The 13991-nt window shown below is 41.6% G+C and overlaps 1 protein-coding gene across 1 annotated transcript in view; it reads left to right on the forward strand.

The window, feature by feature from the left end:
- LOC112262660 (lysyl oxidase homolog 2B) overlaps window positions 1–13276 on the forward strand; it is a 52150-nt gene extending 38874 nt beyond the window's left edge. The window contains exons 9-14 of the mRNA XM_024438328.2: window positions 8106–8271; window positions 8628–8868; window positions 10304–10419; window positions 10707–10843; window positions 11183–11294; window positions 12009–13276. Of these exons, the coding sequence (XP_024294096.1) occupies window positions 8106–8271; window positions 8628–8868; window positions 10304–10419; window positions 10707–10843; window positions 11183–11294; window positions 12009–12079 (843 nt within the window). The 3' untranslated portion in view covers window positions 12080–13276. The remainder of the gene's footprint in view (window positions 1–8105; window positions 8272–8627; window positions 8869–10303; window positions 10420–10706; window positions 10844–11182; window positions 11295–12008) is intronic.
- The last annotated feature ends 715 nt before the right edge of the window (window positions 13277–13991 follow it).

Raw genomic sequence — 13991 nt, forward strand, 5'->3', positions numbered from 1 at the left:
ACCTTTATTTATACAGGTAAATCAATTAAGAACAAATTCCTGCTTTGACGACTTTGACGACCAAACATGCAGCAGGTCTCTCAGCAGCATTACAGTACAGTTACACATTCATATTTAATTAATGGATGGAATAGGAGACCTCTCTCTTACGTGTATGATCTACAGACATACAGGTTGAAGCAGGCAAAACAATGACTGCTGTTTACAGTGAGTAAAAGTTTGGGCCCTAAGGGAAAAAAGGTTTATGTGTTTCTATCCTATTCCAGACTATGACGTAACAGAGGTGGAAGTGGTAATTCAGGGGTAAAGTATCTTGGAGTGTTCTGGGCAGAAGGTAGATAAGATTACTGTTCTTAGAAGGGCTAGTTCCAGATCTGTGTCAAAATAAGATCACGCAACTACCTACCAGACACAGACTCAAATAAAAATCTGCTTTGATTAAGTGCAAAATGTTCCCGTGTTGTTCGTTATAATCTCGTATAATTAGAGGAATCATTGATACTTTAATGATGTTCCTTGGCTCCTTGATGTTTTATTGACACCACCAACCTCACAAACTGTACTGACTGCGCTGAGCAGAGTCACATCAGACTGGGAAGATATTGAAGTGTGGGTTTTCACTCTGTGAAAGGTGTGTTTTTAGTAGTTTGGTTGGAATTACATTTTTGAATTTTTAAAATTCTGTGTACTGACAGTTATAATCGCCAAGGAGGTAATATTTATGGCTGTTGTGAGTCTACACTTTTCCATGGTCTTTTTTACGTCATTGCCATCCCAAATTAGAGCTTTCCCAAATTAGGGCCTTCAGTCAGTGCTGTAAATATAAGTGTGTTAGTGTGTGTCTGTAGTTGCCAAGGGTGAAATATACAGTAACTCTCACTGATGTAGGACTGTGAACTCTTTCTGTGAACTGTTTCTGTGAACTGTTTCTGTGAACTGTTTCTGTAAACTGTTTCTGTGAACTGTTTCTGTGAACTGTTTCTGTGAACTGTTTCTGTGAACTGTTTCTGTGAACTGTTTCTGTAAACTGTTTCTGTAAACTGTTTCTGTGAACTGTTTCTGTGAACTGTTTCTGTGAACTGTTTCTGTAAACTGTTTCTGTAAACTGTTTCTGTGAACTGTTTCTGTGAACTGTTTCTGTAAACTGTTTCTGTAAACTGTTTCCACCTGCAAAGCAGTAAGGAGACCTTCCAGTCAGACAGAAGAGTATTTGTTGGAGCAAATGGATTTTACAAGACTGCTTGATAACAGTAATAGTTGGTTTGGAAAATATCTGTAAACCTTGGAGTAGTAGAAATTATATTGCTTTCAAACCAGAGATTTATGAGTGGAAATTTCAATGTAGGGACAATATGTTATTGTAGGCTGTCTAGTTTACCTCGAAGCAGAGGAATGACTACTGAATAATAGCTTAATATGAATACATTGAAAGCTTATCTATTTCATAGACTGTAGGTTGTTTTAATATTTGTGATGGCTACACTACAAGGATATCTGAGGGCAGGGGTGTCATGCACCCAAATAATCTGAGGGTGCACAAAGTACGTCAGCTTTAGTCTGCACTTTAGAGCTATAACCATTATGCTTGATTCCATATATACATATGAATATCTAAGCATACATCTTGAGCTGTCTGTATCTTCCTGATTTGTGATTCTTTTTTTATTAAAGAAACTAAATATGATTCTATGCCTCTGGGAAAAAAGATTGAAATGAATGTGAGTCTTATTCAGTACATTTAGTTATTGCTGCTTTTCTAAAGTCTACCAACCATGCCAGCTACGATAATTAGACAAGCTAGCTACTCTAACTTGATGATAGTCTGAAATGGCTTCTTGGTAGCTAGTTATGAGGTAGTAGTGACACAGCTGATAGTGACTCTACTACCTCATTGGGAACCTAACTGGGCTAGCTAAAGCCAAATTCATAAAATGGCTAGGTTGCTAGTAGTATTACACAGAAACAACATCAACAAAATATTTTAATATATTCACTACCGTTCAAAAGTTTGGAGTCACTTAGAAATGTTATTGTTTTTGAAAGAAAGGCACATTTTTTTGTCCATTAAAATAACATCAAATCGATCAGAAATACAGTGTAGACATTGTTAATGTTCTAAATTACTATTGTAGCTGGAAACGGCAGATTATTTTATGGAAAATCTACAGAGGCCCATTATCAGCAACCATCACTCCTGTGTTTCAATGACACGTTGTGTTAGCTAATCCAAGTTTATAATTTAAAAGGCTAATTGATCATCAGAAAACCCTTTTGCAATTATGATAGCACAGCTGAAAACTGTTGATCTGATTAAAGAAGCAATAAAACTGGCCTTTTTTAGACTAGTTGAGTATCTGGAGCATCAGCATTTGTGGGTTTGAGTACAGGCTAAAAATGGCCAGAAACAAAGAACTTTCTTCTGAAACTCATCAGTCTATTCTTGTTCTGAGAATTGAAAGCTATTCCATGCGAGAAATTGCCAAGAAACTGAAGATCTTGTACAACGCTGTGTACTACTCCCTTCACAGAACAGCGCAAACTGGCTCTAACCAGAAATAGAAAGAGTGGGAGGCCCCGGTGAGAAACAGACACCTCAAGAGTCCTCAACTGGCAGCTTCGTTAAATAGTACCTGCAAAACACCAATCTCAACATCAACAGTGAAGATGCTGACCTCCTATATATACAGTACTAGTCAACAGTTTGGACACACCTACTCATCCCAGGGTTTTTCTTTATTTTTACTATTTTCTGCATTGTAGAATAATAGTGAAGACTACAAAACTATGAAATAATACATATGGAATCATGTAGGAACCCAAAAAGTGTTAAACTAATCTAAATATATTTTATATTTGAGATTCTTCAAAGTAGCCACCATTTGCCTTGATGACAGCTTTGCACACTCTTGGTATTCTTTCAACCAGCTTAATGAATTAGTCACCTGGAATGCATTTCAATTAACAGGTGTGCCTTGTTAAAAGTTAATTTGTGGGATTTCTTAACTTCTTAATGCATTTGAGCCAATCAGTTGTGTTGTGACAAAGTATACAGAAGATAGCCCTATTTGCTAAAAGACCAAGTCCATATTATGGCAAGAACAGCTCAAATATGCGAAGAGAAACAACACGTCCATCATTACCTTAAGACATGAAGGTCAGTCAATATAGAACATTTCAAGAACTTTGAAAGTTTCTTCAAGTGCAGTCGCAAAAACCATCAAGTGCTATGATGAAACTGGCTCTCATGAGGACCGCCACAGGAAATGAAGACCCAGAGTTACCTCTGCTGCAGAGGACAAGTTAACTGCACCTCAGATTGCAGCCCAAATAAATGCCTCAAGTAACAGACACATTTCAACATCAACTGGTCAGAGGAGACATGTTATAATTTCTACAAAGAAACCACTACCAAAGGTGACTAATAAGAGGAGACTTTCTTGGGCCAAGAAACATGAGCAATGGACATTAGACCGGTGGAAATCTGTCCTTTGGCCTGATGAGTCCAGATCTGCGATTTTTGGTTTCAACCGCTATGTCTTTGTGAGACTCAGATTAGGTGAACAGATGACATCTGCATGTGTGGTTCCAACCGTGAAGCACAGAGGAGGAGTTGTGATGGTGTGGGGCTGCTTTGCTGGTGACACTGTCTGTGATTTATTTAGAATTCAAGGCACACGTAACCAGCATGGCTACCACAGCATTTTGTAGCGTTATGCCATCCAATCCAGTTTGTGTTTATCATTTGTTTTTCTATTATTATTATTATTATTATTTTTACCCCTTTTCTCCCCAATTTTGTGGTATCCAATTGGTAGTTACATTCCTGTCTCATCGCGGCAACTCCCGTACGGACTCGGGAGAGGCGAAGGTCGAGAGCCATGCGTCCTCCGAAACACGACCCAACCAAGCCGCACAGCTTCTTGACACAATGCCTGCTTAACCCGGAAGCCAACCACACCAATGTGTCGAAGGAAACACTGTAAACCTGGCGACTGTGTCATAGTGCATACGCCTGGCCCGCCACAGGAGTTGCTAGAGCGCGATTGGACAAGGACATCCCTGCCGGTCAAACCCTCCCCTAACCCGAACAACGCTGGGCCAAATGTGCTGCGACAGAGCCTGGACTCGAATCAGGATCTCTAGTGGCACAGCTAGCAACTGCCATGCAGTACCTTAGACCACTGTGCCACGCGGGATGCCCCGTCATTTGTTTTTCAACCGGACAATGGCCCAAAGCCCACCTCCAGGATGTGTAAGGGCTATTTGACCATGAAGGAGAGTGATGGAGTGCTGCCTCCCCAATCACCCGAACTCAACCCAATTGAGATGGTTTGGGATGAGTTGGACCACAGAGTGAAGGAAAAGCAGCCAACAAGTGCTCAGCATATGTGGGAACTCCTTCAAGACTGTTGGAAAAGCATTCCAGGTGAAGCTGGTTGAGAGAATGCCAAGAGTGTGCAAAGCTGTCAAGGCAGAGGGTGGAAACTTTGAAGAATCAAAATATCAAATATATTTTGATTTGTTTAACACTTTTTTGGTTACTTCATGATTCCATATGTGTTATTTCATAGTTTTGATGTCTTCACTGTTATTCTATAATCTAGAAAATAGTAAAAAATAAAGCAAAACCATTGAATGAGTGTGTCCAAACTTTTGACTAGTACTGTATAAACTGAACAATGATATAAATGCAACATGCAGCAATTTCAAATATTTACAGTTCATGTAAGGGAATTCAGTCAATTTAAATACATTCATTAGACCCTGATCTATTGATTTCACATGACTGGAAATACAGATATGTGTCTGTTGGTCAGAGATACCTTTAGAAATATGGGCCTCACAATGGGCCTCAGGATCTCGTCATAGTATCTCTGTGCATGCAAATTGCCATCACTAAAAGGCAATTGTGTTCGTTGTCCATAGCTTATGCATGCCCATACCATAACCCCACCACCACCATGGGGCACTCTTCACAAATAGCTCACCCACACGACGCCAAACACGTGGGTCTGCGGTTGTGAAGTCGATTGGACGTACTAACAAATTCTCTGAAACAACATTGGAGGTGGCTTATGGTAGAGAAATTAACATTCAATTATCTGGCAACAGCTCTGGTGGACATTCCTGCAGTCAACATGCCAATTGCACACTCCCTCAACTTGAGACTGTCGAATTGTGTTATGTGACAAAACTGCACATTTGTGCTGGGGCCTTTTATTGTCCCCAGTACAAGGTGCACCTGTGTAATTATCATGCTGTTTAATCAGCTTCTTGATATGCCACACCTGTCAGGTGGATGGATTATCTTGGCAAAGGAGAAATGCTCACTAACCGGGATGTAAACTAATTTGTGCACACAATTTGAGAGAAATACGCCTCTTGTGCATATGAACATTTTCTGGGATCTTTCATTTCAGCTCATGAAACAGGGGACCAAAACATGTTGCGTGTATATTTTTTCTTCAGTGTATAAGGGATCATAGCTTTCACCTGGTCAGTCATGGAAGGAGCAGGTATCCTTCAGTTTTAGTACACTCAGTATATATATATATATATATAAAATATTAAACAGAACATCTGTGCCCCCGATGGGCATGACGCCTCTGTCTGAGGGACAAAATAAAGTAATAGTGACACTACTAAATACAGCTAGAGAGATAATGAACAGGCTGCCCCCTCTTGTGGTTAGTAGAAAAATAGTTTTGCTTATTTGTTGCTACCTTGAATCCATTGTGAATTTGAATCCTACCAGTATATTGTTCTAACACCATTATACAGTGCATTCTGAAAATATTCATACCCCTTCCCTTTTTCCACATTTTGTTACGTTACAGCCTTATTCTAAAATGGATTAAATTGTTTTTCCCCCCCTCATCAATCTACACACTATCCCATAATGACAAAGAAAAAACAGGTTTTTAGAAATGTTAGCAAATGTATATACATTTTTTTAATGTATTAAATATCACATTTACATACATTTTCAGACCCCCTTATTGAAGCACCTTTGGCAGCGATTACAGCTGCGAGACTTCTTGGGTATGACGCTACAAGCTTGGCACACCTGTATTTGGAGTTTCTCCCATTTTTCTATGCAGATCCTCTCAAGCTTTATCAGAGACTTGTCCTGAAGCCACTCCTGCTTTGTCTTCGCTGTGTGCTTACGGTTGTTGTCCTTTTGGAAGGTAAAACTCCACCCCAGTCTGAGGTTCCAGCACTCTGGAGCAGGTTTTCATCAAGGATCTCTCTGTACTTTGCTCCGTTCATCTTCCCCAGACCCTGCCGCTGAAAAACATCCTCACAGCATGATGTTCACCGTAGGGATGGTGCTTCACCGTAGAGATGGTGCTTCACCGTAGGGATGGTGCTTCACCGTAGAGATGGTGCTTCACCGTAGAGATGGTGCTTCACCGTAGAGATGGTGCTTCACCGTAGAGATGGTCCTTCACCGTAGGGATGGTGCTTCACCGTAGAGATGGTGCTTCACCGTAGAGACGGTGCTTCACCGTAGAGACGGTGCTTCACCGTAGGGATGGTGCTTCACCGTAGGGATGGTGCTTCACCGTAGGGATGGTGCTTCACCGTAGGGATGGTGCTTCACCGTAGAGATGGTGCTTCACCGTAGGGATGGTGCTTCACCGTAGAGATGGTGCTTCACCGTAGGATGGTGCTTCACCGTAGGGATGGTGTCAGGGATGGTGCTTCGTAGAGATGGTGGTTCACCGTAGGGATGGTGCTCACCGTAGGGATGGTCACCGTAGAGATGGTGCTTCACCGTAGGGATGGTGCTTCACCGTAGGGATGGTGCTTCACCATAGGGATGGTGCTTCACCGTAGAGATGGTGCTTCACCGTAGAGATGGTGCTTCACCGTAGGGATGGTGCTTCACCGTAGGGATGGTGCTTCACCGTAGAGATGGTGCTTCACCGTAGGGATGGTGCTTCACCGTAGAGATGGTGCCAGGTTTCTTCCAGATGTGACACTTGGCATTCAGTCCAAAGAGTTCAGTCTTGATTTCTTCAGACCAGAGAATCTTGGTCTGAGAGTCCTTTAGGTGCCTTTTGACAAACTCCATGCGGGCTGTCATGTGCCTTTTACTGATGAGTGGCTTCTGTCTGGCCACTACCATAAAGGCCTGATTGGTGGAGTGCTGCAGAGATAGTACTCCTTCTGGAAGTTTCTCCCATCTCCACAGAGGAACTCTGGAGCTCTGTCAGGGTGACCATCGGGTCACCTCCCTGACCAAGGACATTCTCCTCCAATTTTTCAGTTTGGACGGTCGGTCAGTTCTTGGCGATTACAAACTTCTTCCGTTTTAAGAATGATAGAGGACACTATGTGTTCTTATGAACCTTCAATGCTGCAGAAATGTTTTGGTACCCTTCCCCTTTTTTTCTCATGTCTTGGTTTTTGCTTTGACATGCACTGTCATCTGTGGGACCTTTATATAGACAGGTGTGTGCCTTTCCAGATCATGGCCAATTGGATTTACCACAGGTGGACTCCAATCAAGTTGTAGAAACATATTTTATTTTATGTTTATTTAACCAGGCAAGTCAGTTAAGAACAAATTCTTATTTTTCAATGACAGCCTAGGAACAGTGGGTTAACTGCCTGTTCAGGGGCAGAACGACAGATTTGTACCTTGTCAGCTTGGGGGTTTGAACTTGCAACCTTCCGGTTACTAGTCCAACGCTCTAACCACTAGGCTACCCTGCCGCCCCTATCAAGGATGATCAATGGAAACAGGAAGCACTTGAGCTCAATTTTGAGTCTCACAGCAAAGGGTCTGAATACTTATGTAAATAAGGTATTTCTGTTTTTTATACATTTGCAAAAATGTCCAAAAACCTTTTTTTCGCTTTCATTAAAGTGTGTAGATTGATAAGAAAAAACATTTAATTTAATCAATTTTAGAGTTAGGCTGTAATGTAACATGTGGAAAGGTCAAGGGGTCTGAATACTTTCTGAAGGCACTGTATAATGATAAAATGTAATAATACAATTGCATAACAAACACATAACCTAGGACAAGTTCCGCAAATTCTCTGTCTGATAAAAAGCATGCCTGACCTCTGTCATGTTGTGTCCCTGTCCTTTAGGAGACGTGGTACTGGCCTGGAGAGGTTAGTGCTGACCCTGTGGTGATGAGTGGGGTGAGATGTTCTGGCACGGAGATGTCCCTATCCCACTGCCTGCACCACGGAGCTCACCTCACCTGTCCTAAAGGAGGAGGACGCAATGCCGCCGGAGTCTCCTGCTCAGAGAGTAAGGGGCTTGTTACACTAACAAAATATGTGAAGTAATATGTACCTTTCTTCAACATCAGATTTGCTACTTTTCTGTTTACACTATCTTTATAATTAGCCTATGATGTGGTGTGGCCAAAACCTCATTCATGCTGCATAAGAGCACTCCTATTGCCTTTCCCTCTCAGTAGTCTACCAGTACTAGATGCCTTGCATTGAATGCTGATAATAATGTTTAAATACCAAAACATGTATTTGTCTGTCCTGGCCTTTTTATAAGATAATAACTATAATAACTGTAACATTGTAATGATGAAGTATGCTCACATTTTTAACCACTCTCTCTCTCTCTCCCCTCACTGCTCTCCCCCTCAGCGGCCCCTGACCTGGTCCTGAGCCCCCAGGTAGTGGAGCAGACCACCTATATGGAGGACAGGCCCATGTTCATGCTGCAGTGTGCTTATGAAGAGAACTGCCTATCCACCACCTCCAGCAAGACCCCTGCCAACTCCTACCGCCGCCTGCTGCGCTTCTCCTCCCAGATCCACAACAACGGACAGTCAGACTTCAGGCCCAAGGCTGGACGCCACTCCTGGGTGTGGCATGACTGCCATAGGCAAGTTGATCCATGGCCCTTCCTGTTTGTTTGTGAAATTGAAAGATATGCTTTGTTCACACAGCATGTTGTTAGCCCAGGGCTATGCGCAATGTTATCCAGGCTAGAATTGTATTATTTGTTTAATATGGTGATATATACTCAGTTTACAGTTTATTAGGTACACCCATCTAGTACCGGGTCGGACCCCCCTTTGCCTCCAGAACAGACGCAATTCTTTAGGGCATGGACTCTATAAGGTGTCGGAATTGTTCTTTGCGCAATTGATATCAAGGGACTTAACGGGTTCCAGGAAAACATTCCCCACACCAGTACTGTGGACTCCAGGTAGGATGGATCCATGGACTCATGTTACTTACACCAAATCCTGACTCAACAGGAACTGGGATTCATCAGACCAGGCAATGTTTTTCCACTCATCAATTTTCCAGTGTTGGTGATCGCTTGCCCACTTGAGCTGCTTCTTGTTTTTAGCTGATAGGAGTGTAACCCGGTGTGGCTGCAATAGCCCACCTGTGACAAGCATTGACGAGTTGTGCATTCCGTGATGCCGTTCTGCACACCACTGTTGTAGTGCGCTGTTATTTGTCTGTTTGTGGCCCACCTGTTAGCTTGCACGATTCTTGCCATTCTCATTCGACCTCTCTCGTGCAACGAGCTGTTGTCTCCCGCAGGACTACCGCTGACTGGATATTTTTTTTGTTGTTGCACGCCTGGCATCTCTGTAAACCCTAGACACTGTCGTGTGTGAAAATTTGCCCGTTCTATCGTTTAATCAAACAGTAACTTGAATGCCTCTTCCTGTCTGCTTGCTTGGCCTCGATGCCTGTCTGCTTGCTTGGCCTCGATGCCTGTCTGCTTGCTTTATAAAGCAAGCCATGGCTACGTGACTCACTGTCTGTAGGAACAATTCATTTTCGTGAACTGGGTGGTGTACCTAATAAACTGGTCACTGAGTGTATTTTACCTCATAGTTATCGGTCACCATGACTACCTAGTTGTCTTTTTATAGGAGAATGTCATTAAGGGAACGTTCTAATGAACTCTCTAGATAACTCCGTTCTTGAGCCATTTTCCATTTCCATACGTTCGCTGCCCTGTAATTGGCCACAGACTGAAACGTCTCAGATGTTTTCTGTCAAGGCATTGGGTGAACTGTGCAATGTTGGCAGCTTCACACAGTCACCAGTTTTACACAAATAAAACCCTCAGTGCCTGTGGGATTATGCATATAATCTGAATCGCTAAACATATACAATTTTGAAAGCAAATGTTTATTTTGGGTTTCTTAGTGTCTGCCTTAGTGCCATATGTTTCAACAGCCTCTAGCTCTTGTATAAAAACATATCTGCTTCAGAGAGAATATAATTGACTCTACAGTAGATGGCAGGTCTATTTATAAATGAAGTGTCTCTCTCTTTCTCGCTGTGCCCAGGCACTACCACAGCATGGAGGTATTCACCCACTATGACCTGCTCAGCCTCAACGGCACCAAGGTGGCAGAGGGACACAAGGCAAGCTTCTGTCTGGAGGACACTGACTGTGAAGAGGGTAAGAGCCTGGATAAATAAATGTGTGTCCCTAATGGCACTCTATCCCTTACATAGAGTCCATAAGGCCCTGGTCATAAGTAGTCCACTCTATAATAAATAGGGTTCCATTTGGGACACAGACAGACTAGCTACCTATACTATCTTGTCTACCTAGTGTTCCTCACTCCTTGCATAGCACATATATAATACAGCCTGAACAATAGCTCAACATGCTATTTCACTCACAAAAGATTCTGTGCCATTGTATGTACTTTGATTAACTTTGATTTATTGTCATCTTGACAGGTATTGAGAAAAGATACGAGTGTGCCAACTTTGGAGAGCAAGGCATCACTGTTGGCTGCTGGGATACGTACAGACATGATATTGACTGCCAGTGGATTGACATCACAGACATCAAGCCCGGAGATTACATATTCCAGGTAAATTACCTTTCTGCTTACTTAAAGTCTTTCCAGTGAAGGAGTGCGTCCTAAATGACACCCTATTCCCTATATATCCCAGGGCCCGTAAGGCTCTGGTCAAAAGTAGTGCCATTAGGGACGCAACCAAGGCCATTCCTCTACACTATTATCCTATGTTATCGATTGAGGTTTAATAAAGTGAATTAATTAATTTTATTGGACAAATGAAAAATGCAGATAGAGTTTTTTCATTCAACTGAGCAAAAAATACAACCCTAACCCTAATTATGATTATCAATGTTAATTTCCATTCTTTGTGTTGGATACTGATTCACAGCATTTTGCTCTCTCCAACAGGTTTTTATTAACCCTAACTATGAGGTGCCTGAGTCCGACTACTCCAACAACTTAATGAAGTGTAGATGTAGATACGACGGCCACCGTATATGGATGTACAGCTGTCATAATGGTAAGACAATGATGTGCCACAATTTGTGTGACTGTTTTACCTCAGAAATTCTGTGTTACTGCCATTGTTCCGCAACCCCTTTCATAAATGAAAGTTGGATGTTTGCAGACCTCACAAGTAGACTAATGTTAAGATGTATAGATCCAGCCATTCATTTGTGCAGGAGGTGTATACAGTTAATGGATGTTAAAGGGCAAGTTCATATTCATTATCTCCAGCACCAAACCAGTGTCTACATATGTGAAAACAGTGTTGTAGAAAAAAAAATAAGTTCTACCAGCTGACATCATCAAAAGTTACAACATTTGAGTGATTTTCAAACACTATGAGATTCGCGGTGACTTGGGGAGCAAGAAAATACCCTCCCTCTGGCTAGAAACTTGATGAAGGTTTTGAAAATCACTGCTTTTCTTACTTTTAATCCTACCCTATGATGTCACAGACAAGCATTGTTTAGGACCAATCTTCTTATAATTTTACTACAGATCATAAAAATACACCCTTTTCACATATTTAGACACTGGTTTGGTACTGGAGATAATTCATGAGGTTGAAAAGTGGCGGAGTTGCCCTTAAACTGATGTCGTGGGACTTGGTTTCATCTTGACATTACACTACTTTAGTAATCGAAAAAACGTCTGACAAACTTTGATTTGAAAGTGTAAAGCGTTGAGACGTTTTTAAATGTTGACCATTTGTCCCTTTCCTGTTCAGGTGGATCGTTAAGCACTGAGACTGAGGAGTCCTTCCCTGGGCTACTGAACAACCAGGTGACCCACAGGTAAAAGGATGGAAGAGAAGAACAGAGCAACCATCACCACCACAGAGAAACTGCCAAAATGTCCCCAACCACTAGACCCCCCACCCCTCTCTGTTCCTCAGTCAGCAGTCCAGGGTGAACTCTTTTATCTTGTCACCAATAAGACTACAGCTGTTAAGAATCCCCCTCCTAGTTAGGAATGCTATATGGACAAGCTGCCCACCGGCCGCTGCCCACCTTTTTCATTCCCTCTCCTTCCTAGGCAGATAATTTGATGTATCTTTCTGTCATCTCAAATTCAATCCCCTCTCATTAGTTTATCCCAGAAGCAGGCAGCCTCTCCCAGCTCTTTGGTTGAGATCAAGAAGGGACTGATGCAGTTTCTCACACCCCTGGGTTAGAGACATGAAATATACATTCGCAATGCTCCCCGCTAGAGGTGATGATGAGACCAAATAGCACCTTATTCCCAAAATAGTGCACTACTTTTGGGTGCTGTGTAAATTCTCTGATGTACAGGAATGAAAGTGAATCCTGCTGCACTTTCTTTTTTTTTTAATGATAGAACATTCAAAGGTCAAAGGTCATTTCCGCAGAGGTTGAATATCTCTGACAAAAATCTTTCTTGAACTATGAACAAAGACATATTTGGGAATACTACAGACTTCATTGATCATGATCTAATAATAGATTTGCTTTATAAAGTAAGGGCCTCATATAGGCTACTCTCTAAGTAGCTTAATGACGATGAGTATTGAGGACACAGTATAGTACAATGCAATACATTAGGATCCAATAATTAACTGGCAGTAAGTGCATTGTTGTGAAGTGTTTAACAAACAGATGTCCTGTGATGTAGTAATTTCACCTGTCTTCTATTTTCTTTTTCTTTGGAAATGTAGATGTCATTATTTTGAAGTACAAGGTTGTTACCCTCACCAATATTTTAGTCTGTGGTATAGATTTCTATGGTCAACACGCTCTATCTTTAAGTTATTCTGTCATGTTTCCCATTCTGACATCTGTATTCAACCCCAGTACCCGTCCCAAGTGCCTGAGAAGTTCCTTTTCCAATGTAAAAACTGTGACCAAATGGCAGACATTAGTCCACTCCACACCACAACAGTAGTGGCGGTGGTACGGTAGTTAAAATGGAGGGATACAACTAATGCCCCTCAGTGCCTTATATTGAGAGAAATAAAGTCATTTTTATTTTCTCATGCATATGTTTCCTTTTCAACATTCACAAACAATCTCATCTTTTCAAGCAAACATATTAGTAACTTATTGTTGTAAAAGTCAGGGATTTTAATTGCATTTTTCCCTTTTTCCTTTCAGTTTTTTTTGTACAATAATGTGTGTCTCATTATTTTATTGTACTTTAAAAAAATAATGGTGCTACCAAACTGTCATCCTCTGTTTTATGAGGGTACAGTACAGTGACAGCTGAATGGCTACAGTATGTTATGCTAACTGTATACTTGAATGGAGTGTAAAAATCCATAATGTCCTTTGTTTGATAACTATATTAAAGCAAACAAATCTAAGTTGTTGGTTGGATATTCAGATATTTGGTAATTTAGCAGATGCTGTTATCCAGAGCAATTAACAGGAGCATTGAGGGTTAAGTGCTTTGCTCAAGGGCACAGACAATTTTTTTACCGAGTCGGCTCAGGGATTCGAACCAGTTACCTTTCCGTTACTGGCTCAGCACTCTTAACTGCTATCTGCCACCCAGATATAAATTATGCCTTATGCCACCATCCTCATGATCACACGCTGTGCTTGATTTCCTCAGCCCTTGAATTTGCTGCCATCTTCTGGTTGTTTTACTTTAGGGTAGTGATTTGGCAGTGTACCTTAAAGCAGTAGTCTACTACAGTTTGGTATATACAGAGATAGAGAGGACTAATGTGGCCTTTTGGCCACCAGAGGCC

This window comes from Oncorhynchus tshawytscha, linkage group LG12, assembly GCF_018296145.1.
Source record: "Oncorhynchus tshawytscha isolate Ot180627B linkage group LG12, Otsh_v2.0, whole genome shotgun sequence".
Lineage (NCBI taxonomy): Eukaryota > Metazoa > Chordata > Actinopteri > Salmoniformes > Salmonidae > Oncorhynchus > Oncorhynchus tshawytscha.